Source organism: Pseudopodoces humilis, chromosome 5 (genome assembly GCF_049639895.1).
Source record: "Pseudopodoces humilis isolate 2021_Gansu_Grassland_sample_001 chromosome 5, ASM4963989v1, whole genome shotgun sequence".
In the NCBI taxonomy this organism is placed as follows: domain Eukaryota; kingdom Metazoa; phylum Chordata; class Aves; order Passeriformes; family Paridae; genus Pseudopodoces; species Pseudopodoces humilis.
The window spans coordinates 19,085,768-19,098,972 of record NC_142204.1 but is presented as its reverse complement, the minus strand read 5'-3'; the positions used below and the strand labels follow the sequence as shown (position 1 = coordinate 19,098,972).

At 36.2% G+C, this 13,205-nt stretch overlaps 1 protein-coding gene across 1 annotated transcript in view; it reads right to left on the bottom strand.

The window, feature by feature from the left end:
- Positions 1-13,186, bottom strand: part of PARPBP (PARP1 binding protein) — a 39,795-nt gene extending 26,609 nt beyond the window's left edge. Inside the window, exons 1-6 of the mRNA XM_088055415.1 lie at positions 13,114-13,186; positions 11,860-12,382; positions 4,551-4,778; positions 3,564-3,671; positions 2,041-2,211; positions 326-480 (exon numbers count right to left, since the gene is read on the bottom strand). Coding sequence (XP_087911541.1) covers positions 326-480; positions 2,041-2,211; positions 3,564-3,671; positions 4,551-4,778; positions 11,860-12,009 — 812 coding nt within the window. The 5' untranslated portion in view covers positions 12,010-12,382; positions 13,114-13,186. The remainder of the gene's footprint in view (positions 1-325; positions 481-2,040; positions 2,212-3,563; positions 3,672-4,550; positions 4,779-11,859; positions 12,383-13,113) is intronic.
- Between the last annotated feature and the right edge of the window lie 19 nt (positions 13,187-13,205).

Sequence of the window (13,205 nt, the reverse complement as noted above, 5' to 3'; positions counted from 1 at the left end):
GGAAGGCATTAACTAGCAAGAAGCAAAGAACATATCAGTTTATGTACCAGACTCACAAGATGGAAATCTCTGTAACTTCATTTACAACTAGGGGAGTAACCGAATCACCATACATACATAGAATTGATAATGATTTAATATTAAAAAAAAACTTCAAAAATTTATAAGCTCACCCCAATTGTTTTTCAATTATATTTTCAAATAAGGTTTAACTTTTAAACATTTACTTTGAATTATTTAGTAAAGTCCATTATTTGATTTTCTTTTGTTCAAGCGTAAGAAAAAAGGGCTCACCTAGACAAAAATCTAACAGAAAATCTATTACCTTGTATTTAAGATTTCACCAACAATTTCTTGCAGCTTGTCAATAAAATTAACAAAGCTGGAAAGCCCTTTTACATGTGCTCTTAAAGGATCATACAAAGAAGATGCAGAGTTTCTTCCTCCAAGTTCTATGGTCCGGATAAAAGATGTTGCCATCTGTTAGGAGAAATAGTCAGATATCAAACTATAGACAGACATGGATTGTACATATGTTGAAGTCTTTCTTACACGTCTCTAAATTGTGTAACAGCTGGCTGATAGCAGAAATAACTTACCTGAAATCAAACAATGGCTCTTAATTGCAAGCTTTGTACATCTCACCATAAATATTTGCAAGATCAATATTTAAATAGTACAATTGTATTAAAAAAAAGAAAACACAAGCCAAAGTAAAAATAACCCAGCCAATTTGATGTTTACATCAGCCTTTTGAAAGCTTAGGACAAAAAACTTATTAAATCATGGCACAGAACTCTTTTGTTGTTGTGGCTGTTTAAAATGCTCCTGCTGGCCTCACAAAAATTACTCCTGTATTCAAAGTGCTCTCTATGGCCCAAGGACAATTTTAACCTGAGCATGTAAAAGCTGACTTCAGCTTATAATAATTTTCAGAGATGCAAATATATACTCAAATCTTATCAAAAATCTTATAAAAAGTAATGACAGCTAAGGCTTCTGTCATTCTGAAAGTATCTATATCTTTTTATATGCTCTAAAAAAATAGAAAGATGTGCCAAAAGCATACCTTAAAGTACAATCCCGAAATTTTAAGGCAACAGTAAAAACCCCAGCAGTTGTCCAGGAAAGTGAAAGTAAGGAGAACAATCCAATGCACTTCACACAGATGCAGTAATGTTAATTCTACATATAAATTTTAATTTCAGAATACAGAGCTAAATCATAAAGCTCTTAGGACTGGAAACGGGAAAATTGGAATTATTCTAGCACATAAAGTAAACCTGCCAGTATTCCCGTCTTTGTGCTAAAGATCCCCTATGGATCAAGCACACAGCTCAGAGGACCTTGCCTTCCCAATGGAAAATAGTCTAGTTTTCAAGATTTCTATAAGACACAGATGCCAGAAAAGATGACTTCTTTACAGAGAGAAGTTTCCCCTCTGGCAACTGTGAAGAAGATATGGTAAATCCAGTCCAAACATATACATTTTTTTATACAATGTTAACAGAGCATTAGGAGCTAAAATAATTCAACCTGGAACTGAGATTTCACAAATTTTCCATATTTATTCAACCATAAAAGTTTGAGAATGCAGCTGCTTCACTGACTACATAGCCATACTGTTTTTAACTCAGACTGCCGTTGCCTCTGCACTGAGGTTACACTGCATGCAAAATTTAATGACTATTGAGTATGAGGGACTACAGTGGTTCTTTGGAGAAAGAATTCTTATTTACCTTACTTCAACTATTTTTGAGATGGCTCTGTGCTGACAACAACTACTGCAAGATTCCAATTTAGAATTCTTGACATGGACACAAGAAGTAGTTTCTGTGTGTATCTTGAGATCCCATGACCAAATAAGCACCTGTTTCTCCCCACAGAATCTCTTGTCTTTTTAGCTTTAAAATTGTTTTCATGGTGGTATTTAACTTGGTTTGCAAACATCAGTGCTGCATATTAGATTAAAGCCACATTCTCTGTTTAGAGATCTACTTCATTGACCCTGAACTCCAGTAAGAATCATTTGACACATACCAGGAAAATGGACATTTTTCTCTCCTGAGAGACATGTTTCAGGTTAGTGAAGGCTTCTCTACCAAGTCCTCTGTCAGGAACATTTAGAATATGAGCCAATGCCACATCATCCTTAGAATTCACCAAAAGGCTTAAATATGAACAGACAGACTTCTTTGCCAGGATTGTCACCTGCGTGAGAAAACATCACACAAGTTGGTCACCCCACTGCTAAATTATATTCCATTTTATTTTTAAGTTAATTAGACATGTACTGATGTAATTTTTGGAAGAGTAAGAATTCACCTTGCATAATTTCAAAGTGCTACTTTATGCATGAGGATTCTAGAAGTCTTGATGAAAACAAACATGATAAATAAGTTAGAACTGCATATATGGTACTTGAATATTCACAAGGTGTTTGAGGGTTATTAAAATTGGTTATAAATTTCTGTTTAGAAACCTCCTCACAGACATCCTTTTTCTAGCTTGAGGCAAATATTAGCACCATTAAACCATGTAAGAATTTGTCATTAACTTCAAAAAGACTAAGGTTTTAAACTACTTGCCAGCTCTGGCACAGATTCAGTAATTTTTTCTCTTGGCTTTCAGACATAAATTGTGACCCAACCCCACCCATATAACCAATATATAACATTGTAATTGCCAATATGGCAGCACTGTTCTGGACCCTGTGAGAACATCAGCCCCAGAAGAGAAGAATTTGTAGTTTTGCTGCAAGCAGAGAAAAAAAAAAATTTTACCTGCTATGGATTATCTTCTCATATGACAGTACATATGCAACAAAATATAGTTACAGAACCAAACATGTATATGGGACAGTCTGCAAAGACAGTCCTCAGAAGAAGAAAAAAGAGCAAAGAGTAATTTTACTGCACAAGTCAGAGCAGCAAGAAAACCACTGTGGGAGTGGTAGAAGTGCTGTTCAGGGGAGAACCTCAGTTCAGAAGATGTTTTCTTGTTCAAAAATATTTTGATTTATACCCAAATATTGATTTAAAATTGCCATTTATTATGAGAAAAGCAAGTTTGGTTATGACTAAAGCTTCAGCATTTCAAATACAGCTTGAAAATGCTCAGATTTTTATTTTGGTGGTTGAAAGGGTAAAGGGAAAGAGTCAAGTCTTCTATTAAGACAGCCAAACCTTGTTTTGCTACAGCTACCACTACAGTGGCTATTCGGATTTCTTCCATATGTAAGGGAATAAAAGCTAATAAAATGAAATCAAAGGAGATTACTTCATTTATTTAATGCTCAGTCAAGAAAATGCTTAAGTGATGCTGTATTTGTAGAAAAATTTGTTCTACATCAAGTGCCTTCCATTCTGGAGTGTGTTCCAGAATATAAATTTCAGCACATAGCTCCATACACACCTACAATATACTCAAGGGATACAGTTTGGATACACAGGTTTTATTTTTTTTAACCCAGCCACATTTGAATTACCATTGGAAAATAAATCTATGTTATATTTAATCTTTTCAATAGATACAGAACATTACAAGACAAAAATAATTTTTACCTTCATATCCTCCTGGCCCTGTCTGTTGATTTGCATAGGAGTAGAAAGAACAGAACCATTATCTTCTTGTGCATTCATTACACCAGAAATAAATTCCAACAATTGAACCTTTAATAGAAAGACCAGAATAAATTTAAATACGCAGATGACTAGAAAGCAAAAGTGGTTTTAAAATCTGATGTAAACCTATCTCTGTCACTTTGCTAGTGTTTGAGGTTAGCACAGCCCTCACAACCTACTTTTAGCTTTAATCTTCAATAGTACAACTGTTCTAGTAGAGAAATGAAGTGTAAGATTAAAATTAACTTCGAAATTAACACAAAGTTATGTTATGCACTTGCTCTAAAAGCCACTGCTTACATTTTAGAGAAAATTGAATACGTTTTGCCAAGTTTAGGAAGAGCTTGGTGACCCACCCAAGTCTATCTTCCCCATGAAAAGCAGGAGGAAAAGAACAACACATTAAAAACCCCAAACAAAAAATCTGAAATAAACAACAACAGAGCTGTGACTGAGTGTGGATGAATTGGAACTTCAGGGAAAAAAAAATACCAAACATGCAAATACATGTATTTTACAGAAGTTTTGTTTACAGAGAATGGTGTTTTCAAAATGGCAATCATTAAAAATATTTTGGCTGCACATCAACATACAATCAAAACTCCATCACATGTTAAATATTAGTCTTTGTTTCAGTTTTATCAAATTTCTACAGTTTATTTCTCAGTCCAATTTATGGCAAGGAGTCATTTATTCATAGAAGAGTTGTGGGACTACACAATCCAGCAGGACAGAGAAATAATTTTTGAGTGAATTTAAGATCCATTTATAATATTTAGTAATTTAAACTCAAGTGCTTCCCCAACAGAGAAACAAAGTAACTTGTGAATAATCCAGAGCTCCCATGTATAATTAGAAGTGTCATAAATCCATAACTGGAACCAAAAATACATCAAAACAACATAAGAGGTCAAACATAATACTTACAGGAGATATGCTTTCATCTTCAGCTAAAAGTCCAAGACTACAGCACTTCTGATATATGTCTATTAAATCTAACATATTGCTTCTTGCTAAGAAGGCATGGTAGCCTTTTTTCACTTCAGCAAAATTTTCAGGTTCTTTCATGTTTTCATATAATCCCAGTTTGTCACGTAACAAATAGTTCCAAGTTTCCAACACATCACTAAGTGATACTGTGAAGGCTCCATGGTACTAATAGAACCAAAAAAAAAGCAAAAAAAACATATTTCATATTCAGCATAGCTGTGAAAATAAATTTAAAACAGGCTGCATACATATTTGAAAATCTATCATAACCCAAATTTATCACAAAGTGTTACTTATAGCTGAGGCTCTTCCACTGCTTTGCAATTACAGTTGAATTTTGTTATATTCTGTATTTGTTCCTGATCTTCAAAGTAGCAGGCATGTATATCAAATTTTACATAAGAAAATACAGTGAATGATGCAGAACTACTTTTGCAGAAATTGTTTTCAGCATGGCGGACAATTATTTCCAAAAGGCAGTAAATATGGCTCCCTTACTTTGTTTCAAGCAGTTGACTGGGAAAACATATGTCACTTAAAAAAAGGAGCTTTTCTTTCTTGTGTTAGTACAGTTGCACTTTATCATAACATTGACAGTGCTGCTACACAGTTCTAATAAATACACTAGAACCACGCACACCCCTCTGTTACTACTACTATAATTAACATTAACTATACAGTATAGACTGTACCCTCCCTGTCAAAATTATTAGATTATATTCCATGTGCCCCTTTGCCTTCTCCTCCAACTACTCGCTCTTATATTCTCTTTCACAACTCATCTTCCTCATTTTTGTCCACACCCTAATCTTTAAACTGAGTACTGCTGGTAAACTTTTGTCCACACTACCGGTATCTAAAGCATTCCCCAATATCTAGCAGCAAAAAAGGTGTTTTTCACCATGTAACATGAGATAAATGCCCTGTGACCAAGTTACAGCCCTAACTTTGCACTGTCTATAATGGCAGATGGCTCCTATCTAGAGCAAAGGTTTAATTTGATTTCATTACATTTCCACATTAAGCAAATTAATTACTTATAAACACCATTAGCAACATATGAAATAAGAAAACATGAGAAATTCTAATAATTTAAGTTGTTACAGTCCGAATGATCCCTCCTTTGGGTTCGAGGATATTTAGCACAACTTTCTCAATAGACCTGATTAAATACACAATTCCAAAATCCTGAAAGTCAACTATTTTTATATTGTCTAGGCAAAGAATTAGGACTGAAAATTAAAGAACACTCATACTCACATATTCTACCTTCAGAGCACTTTTCTGCCTTCTAACTTGTGCATGGGCTATGATAAATAGCTTTGAACTTACATATTATTCCACATGTCATCAGAATATTAAAACTGCATAAGTGTTTTCTGAAAAGTATCTGATTTTTATTTCAGCCCCTCAAAAAATTAAACATATAATCATATTATAACCCAATTTAAATAGATCAAAGCAGCAGTAGATGGGGAAAAAAATGTTGTTTTCTCACTTTATTTTGAATCAAAATGCTTCAGGAGTACCAAGTTAAAGTACAACTTCATAAGATATCTAATAAATCAAAACCTTTCCTCACAAGATCAAGGGCCTGCAGAGATTAGCAAAGTTTATGCTAGTACTGCAAAAATATTTTAAATACAAATATTGCATTCCAGATATTAACCTTTGTGATCAGGCATCCACTGTGATGGCATATTCCATTACTTAAACAGTCAATTTGTCAAGTCTCTGGTTTTAAAATTAATTTTAAAAATACTGTGGTGTTTTACAGTAAGCATTTGTCAACTGGCTAATAGCTTAAGGAAGTTCAAAAAGTCCCATGTTTTCATTCTATTATAGGCAGAGAAAGTATTTCATTTCATAGGAATAGGCATTATAATAAGGTATTATAAAGCATCTTCACTTCCTGGTAATGCAGCATATTAACTTAGGACGCTTATTTTAGAATGTCTGAAATCCAGCAGCAACATTTCATGCTTAAAGACACCATTTTTTACTATTTTGTAGGTACTGTAAGTTTTCTAGTGCTAACTACATAGCAAATCAATTTCTATTTTCACAACAAATTGTTTTAAAAAACAAAGTTATGCATCTCAGCATCAAAATGTTGGCTTCTGTCTTCCCCAAATAAATGCTCACCAACCTTTTTAGGAATGTGTGTAAAAGACTGCTGTGCTTAACCACCACCCCTGTGTTGGGTCTATTCTTTCCAGTCATAGTCCTAGACTGCAGCATTGTTTTCTGGTTTTGTCCTTGAGTTATGCAATTCTGCACACTTGTCACCTCTAGTCCTGCTCAGCCTTCATTGCTTCCCTACACACTCACACAGCAGAGGGGTTTCCAAACTGTGGTACATAAAGCAAATTAAGGTAGGATAAAGCAGCATTTTTAATAAGTTTCCCATCATGCTGATAACGTTGTGCACAGATTGAAAAACTGGTTCATGTGAATACAAGTGCGTGAACATCTGGCAGTTGTTAGGTTGTAAAGTGCAGGAGCAGTGAAGGTGTTACAGACAAGTAAAAGGTATTATAAAAGAAAGGCCTTATAAAATCAGGCCTTGCTCTACTGAATTAACAGCTACCTTTTACTTCTTCTAAGTGCAGCTAGCTAGGTTCCCATGCCAAACAATCTTGGAAACAAAAAGTCCATTAACGCAACCTGCTCTTGGAGGGAAAAAAAAGTTTGCACCTGCATAAACCATGAATCTGTCCCCTGAGAATCAGTGAAGAAAATATATAAACACATCTAGAGAGAGCAAATTTGATAGACATATACAATAGCCCTTACCAACCAATAAACTGAGTGTCACTGTAGAGCTTACCAGTTCGGTTTAACACAATGCCTTCTAATACTTCCTATAAACATGAGCTTTGTGAATAAAGAATTAGCTATTCTGCATGAAGAAACTGTGAATCCCATCTGCTTTATTACTGCAACATGAAGTTACAGGCCAATAGTCCAAGCCTAGGGAAATGACAATATTGTAAAATAATAATAAATAAAATTACAATGGCATGGGTACTCAAACACCTTTTTCTTTGGGTGGGTAAAGGGGTTGTCAAGAGAAAAAGTACCAGGACACAAGAGAGTAGAGGTATGCTCTGTTTAAGGAGGACTAGAGAGGTACTGGATATATGGGTCAGTAGAATAGCAGAATCATGAAATAGGCAAAGTAAAAATTGCATTCACCCAAAGAACAAACCAGAACTTTCTAAAGCAAATGCTATCAATTATAGTGGTAATAAAAACACTAGATTGAAAATTTAGAACCCTGCTGGTTAGAAACAAATGAAAGAACAAAAACCCCACACATCCTTGCTTCCTCTTCTAACCCTCAAAACACCTGTAATTACCACAAATTATACCTGTAATACTATAGAAAAAGGGGTGGGAGGGAGAAGAAAAAGTCCTATTGATAAGCTAGGGAAGATGTATCAAGACTTACATAGCAAGAGTTTTAACACCATTAAAACAATCCCAGTTGTTAAGCAAAACAAAAATACACGAAACTATCTTATAGTTACAATTTGATTACACAGGGTATGGGAAAGAGAGTACAACAGCCTCAATATATAATTTCCTTTAAAAAAAATCCTGGGAAATATTTATTACTCCAAATTCTTTTCTAAAGAAGAAGTGTAGAGAAGGCTACTCAGCACTGGTGAGACTACATTTAATACTGTGTGCAGTTCTGGGCTCCTCAGTATGAGGGAGACAGAGACACACTGGAGCAAAGTCCAAGGAAGTTCACGTATCACCCACAGACTTCATTAAGGGACAGGAGCCCCTCTCACATGAGGAAAGGCTAAGAAAGCTGGGGCTGTTTAGTCTGGCGACTAAAAGAGAAAAGAGTGCTCAGGGAAGATCTCCTCAATGCATACAAATATCTGAAAGGAGGATGCAAAGACGACAGAGCCAGGCTCTTTCCTTAAGTGCCCAGTGGTAGCGGCAGAGACAATGGGCACAAACTGAAACACACACAGAACATCTGGAAACACTTCGAGAATGCCTGAGTAGTGGCACAGGTTGTTCAGGGAGGTTATGGAGTCTCCATGCTCAGAGACAATTTGAAAGACACCTGGACATAGTCCTGGACAACTGGCACTGCCAGGTTGCTCTATTTGAGGAAGGCTGGATAAGATAACCTCGACAGTTCCTTTCCAAATTCAACCCTTCTGTGAGTCTGTGAAAAATTAATCATGCTGAAGAAAAGCCAAGACAACCTCTCTCAGTAGCATCATTACAACAAATTACAAGCAACATATCACAAAATTGCTACAAAATTAGTTAGGAGTATCTCATTACCAAAAGGGAGACAGATAGAAGGGTTTAAGGGAGTAACACTGTTAAACTCTGCACTTTTCTTCATTTGCCAACATGGAAGCAGGACAATTTGGGAAATCATTTCAAGAAATACAAGACACTAAACAGAACATAATATTCTTCAGCCAGCATACAAAATGCACCCATGGAAGCACAGAACTAAAACACACACCAAAACTGCTTTTGAACAAAATCAGAAATACACAAACACAAATTTCTAAAGGGAAGATACATTTCTAAAATCAACAATAAAGCAGTTTTTTGTCCAGTATCAAAGCTCTCATTCTAGATGAGAGTGACAGCCCATTTTAGTTGGACAATTTAAACTACCAGATTCTGGAAAAATAATTGTTTTATAATAACTATTATGATAAACAATTATTAAATAATAATAGTTTTATTCCATTTCTTATCCCACTAGCTAAAACAACCATAGTCTAAAAATGACAGGTGATTATCTGACCTAATCACTCATCTTCTATCCCTTCTGATCCACAGGTATAAACAGTAAACTTAAAGCAATTACTCTCACCCGAACTCCATCCTGAAAACTGTTAGTACTGTCAAACCCTGAGGAAGGTTCTTCTCATTGAAAATGTTCCTAGATTTTAGATTTATACTAATCAATCTAGGTGAAAGATATTTGCTTCTACCACAGACCTTATGCAACATGGCTACAATAATCTACAAACTAAAGTGTTTTTAGAGTGATTCAGAGCATAGATTTTTTTTTTTTTTCTTTCACCCCTGCTGTTTGATCAGGGTTTATCACATTTTTTGCTACCCTCATTCTGGTGAAATTTAAGATTCATAGATTATGAAGCTTTTAAACTTTTATAGAGTACTCCAAAAAGCTTTGTTATTTTTCATTTCCACTATGGATACGGGTACCAGTTAAAACACCAAATCCATTAAAATTGTCCAGGCTTTGGAAGGAAGAGAAGTGTATTTTGGTTGTTTGTGATAGCTTGGATGTGTTGGGTTTTTCTCAATATGGCTGCTCAACAGCCTGTTAATGAAATAATTTTTATTGTAGTAATTGACTTTATCTAAACAGATTTCCATTCTACAGGTGCTAACAATTCAACATTATTGTATTTAAATCAGAAACCTAACAAGGGACATGCCTACAGCTGTAATACTCTGCATCTTAGTTTGAAGTTTCAGTGCTGAACAAAATAAACAAGACATATTTTGCTTTAAGACTGAACATCAAAATTAATACCATCTAAAGAAATTGTGCTTCAGAGGCAGCACATGCAAACACTAAAATAGTTTCAATCCACATATACAAGCCAAGGTTTGTCTTATTAGACCAACTAGTATAATCAGAAAAAACAAATCAGGTTTTTGAAAACTTGTTCTTTCTTCAGATCTGAAGGCAAAGCTAAACATTTCAAAATTAAATTAGTTGAAAATAATTGCAATATTTTTGTTTGATCATCGCTGAAAGAAAAGGCATTTATGGAAGATAGGGATATTATCTGGAAGACAGAAAAAAAAGGAGAAAGTAGACTAAGCTAATTACCCCTACAGAAAGGAAAAAAAATATTGTAAGGGAACAATGAACCATAACCTTTACATGTCTAAGTTTTGGCATAAAACAGAACACATTTTAGTTCTCGGAGCTGGCTTTGGAAAACTGTTTGCAGTTCTCCCTTGAGAATCAAAACAGACATGACAGTGATTGCCTCCATGTGCAGTTTTGCATTAATGTCTTTTATCTGTTTTCCAAGAGTTAATTTTGATGCACACTAGTTTTCTCATTTTAATCTACACAGGTATTGTGAGTACATTCCAAGAACTACAAATGTAGTATCTTGGCGTTCTAGTATCCTTACTATAATGTTTATAACAGTGGGGGATGACTTAATGTTTAGACAAGAGATACTCCTAGTCTGCACATTTTAGACTACAAATTTATTTCTGATCCACAAACTGAAGCAGGTTTTCTGTTTGTTTGGGTTTTTTACTCACTATGGGATTTCACTTCAATGTGGCTCTGTTATTTGTGGTATTTGATTGGTATGCTCCTTCTGGTTTTCTTAAACTAAATCTTTGTACTACATGTATGACTTACTATGCAACACTTGAGTAAGTCTTCCAACAACAGTCAGTATTGTTTTCATCAATTATTAGGTTAATTTGACCTAAAAAGGTATCTTTAGTTTATTTAAAGAAGCATTGCAGTTGTTCTCCTTAGATGAGACACAGGCAAAGGCCTAATTGTACATTGCAACTGTTTCTGGTATGTTTCAGACATCCTCCAGCTCTGACAAGCCACAGAGCTTCTTTCATAGGCACTAGGGTTATATCTCCTCTTCATCATTCGACAGACACTTCACATACACACACAAAGAAAGCCATATAACTCCTACTGGTACTGGGTACATACTCACATATAGGTCTTCCCCTGACAAGTATCAGGAAAAGCAGGAGGCAAGAATGGACTGTGGCAAGTACAACTCACACAAACCATACCAAATCAGTTTTATATTTGTGTTCTTCACATGTCATTCAAAAATATTTTTGGAGCATTCAGAAAAAAAATGCACCCCAAATACCATAGTGCTCCCACCCTGATCGATAGCACAAAAGAAATATTGGATGGAAATAAAGAGTTACACGGTCAGCAGAAATACACTAGTGTTTAAAGTTTGGACCTGAAATATACACATAAAGCACTTCTATCCTCCCATCTGTCTCGCAGTTCCTTTTTCTAACTCTGCTTCAGTAGTGGACTTAATCATACTGATTTTCTTGCCTTGCTGCATCTGGCCCTCAGACACACCTTGTTTTAACGAACAGCAAGGAAGTGGCCAAAAAAGTCATTTCAAGTTGGAACCTAAGCACTAAGTGCAGCAAAGAAACCAAGTCTGAGGTGTACCAAGAACATACTGAAAAGAATGCTAACCTGTTTATTGACTTCAGCCATGGACAGTTGTAACGCCATCAACATGCAGTCTGCTCCACATACAGTAGTCCTTTCAGAGTTGGAAAATAAAGGCCATCGTTTTCTGAAACACTTAACCAAGTGTAAAATTTTTTCCCGGAAAGTAACCATTGTGCAGAGTAGAAGATAGAGATAACTGAGAGAAAAATGAATATAACTATGCCAGAGGCATATGCATATGTCTTCACCTCCCAACAAGTTGTGCAAACACTGTCGTATCTTCTTAAAGACCAAGTTCCTAGAATAAACTCTTCCAACTAAACCGAACTTGCCTTACTGTGACAGAGCAACTGTGAAGGAGTTAAAAGTGCTTATGCATGTCACGCCTTCATGAAGCCCTTACTTTCCTTGTACGTTATGCCAACATAAAGGAATGTTATCACAAATATGACAGTCTTTGTCTCCAAAAGCAGCTTCAGAGTATCTTCAGTACTTTCTGCATTTGCTATACATTCAGATGAGTGTCTATGAGGATGTCTTAAACCTGGAAAAAATGAGATTTAATATTTCTAAAACTTACTAACACAGACAACTCTAAGCACTTTTCTTACCAGTATAGCATTTTTTCCATTTTTTTAAAATTTGGGTTTTTTTTAAAATTCTATAAACCATTATCTTCTCTGACTATAATTGGACTATGTCATGTTTTAGTCTCTCTCACTTTCCCGCATTTATCAAGACAAGATACACGACAACGTGGTACAAACTTGCCTTTAAACCTGTTATTTTCTAAAACAAAGTTCCCTAACACTGCAGTGACAATACAGGAGCCATACCCATTCCGTTTACTTCCAGAAGACAAAACTCAACCTTTGACCTTTTTCCATAAAGCTGAGGCAGAGCTCACAGCCTGTTCGTTTTTTGGTTATCGGTACGACGGTAACTAGTGAGGAAGTGTGGCCGAGGGGCAGGGAGGACGGGGCACATCGGGAAACAAGCACGACTGCAACAGCGGCTTCTCACTCTCCAAAATGTTTGAAGGGGAAAAGGCACTTCATAATGTGAAAGTCACGTGTGGCTCACAGAGGATGAAACAGGTGGGCAGCAAGTCGGCGTGGGGCCCAGTAAAATCTCTCCGGAGTCTTTCCTTTCTCCCCACCCTGCGAGCTTTCCAAGGGACCATACCTGCCGCTCCCAGCGAAACAGCCCGAACAAGCCAAAACCCCTGCGAAGCCGCCCCTAACCCCCAGAAGCCGGAATCGGCATTCCCATTACCGCCGAGCGCTCCCGGCTGCGGCCGCGCAGGGTCCCCTGCCGCCGTCCCCTCAGCGCGGTCCGGGAGCGCCGCCGCTGTGGCGGGGCCGGGC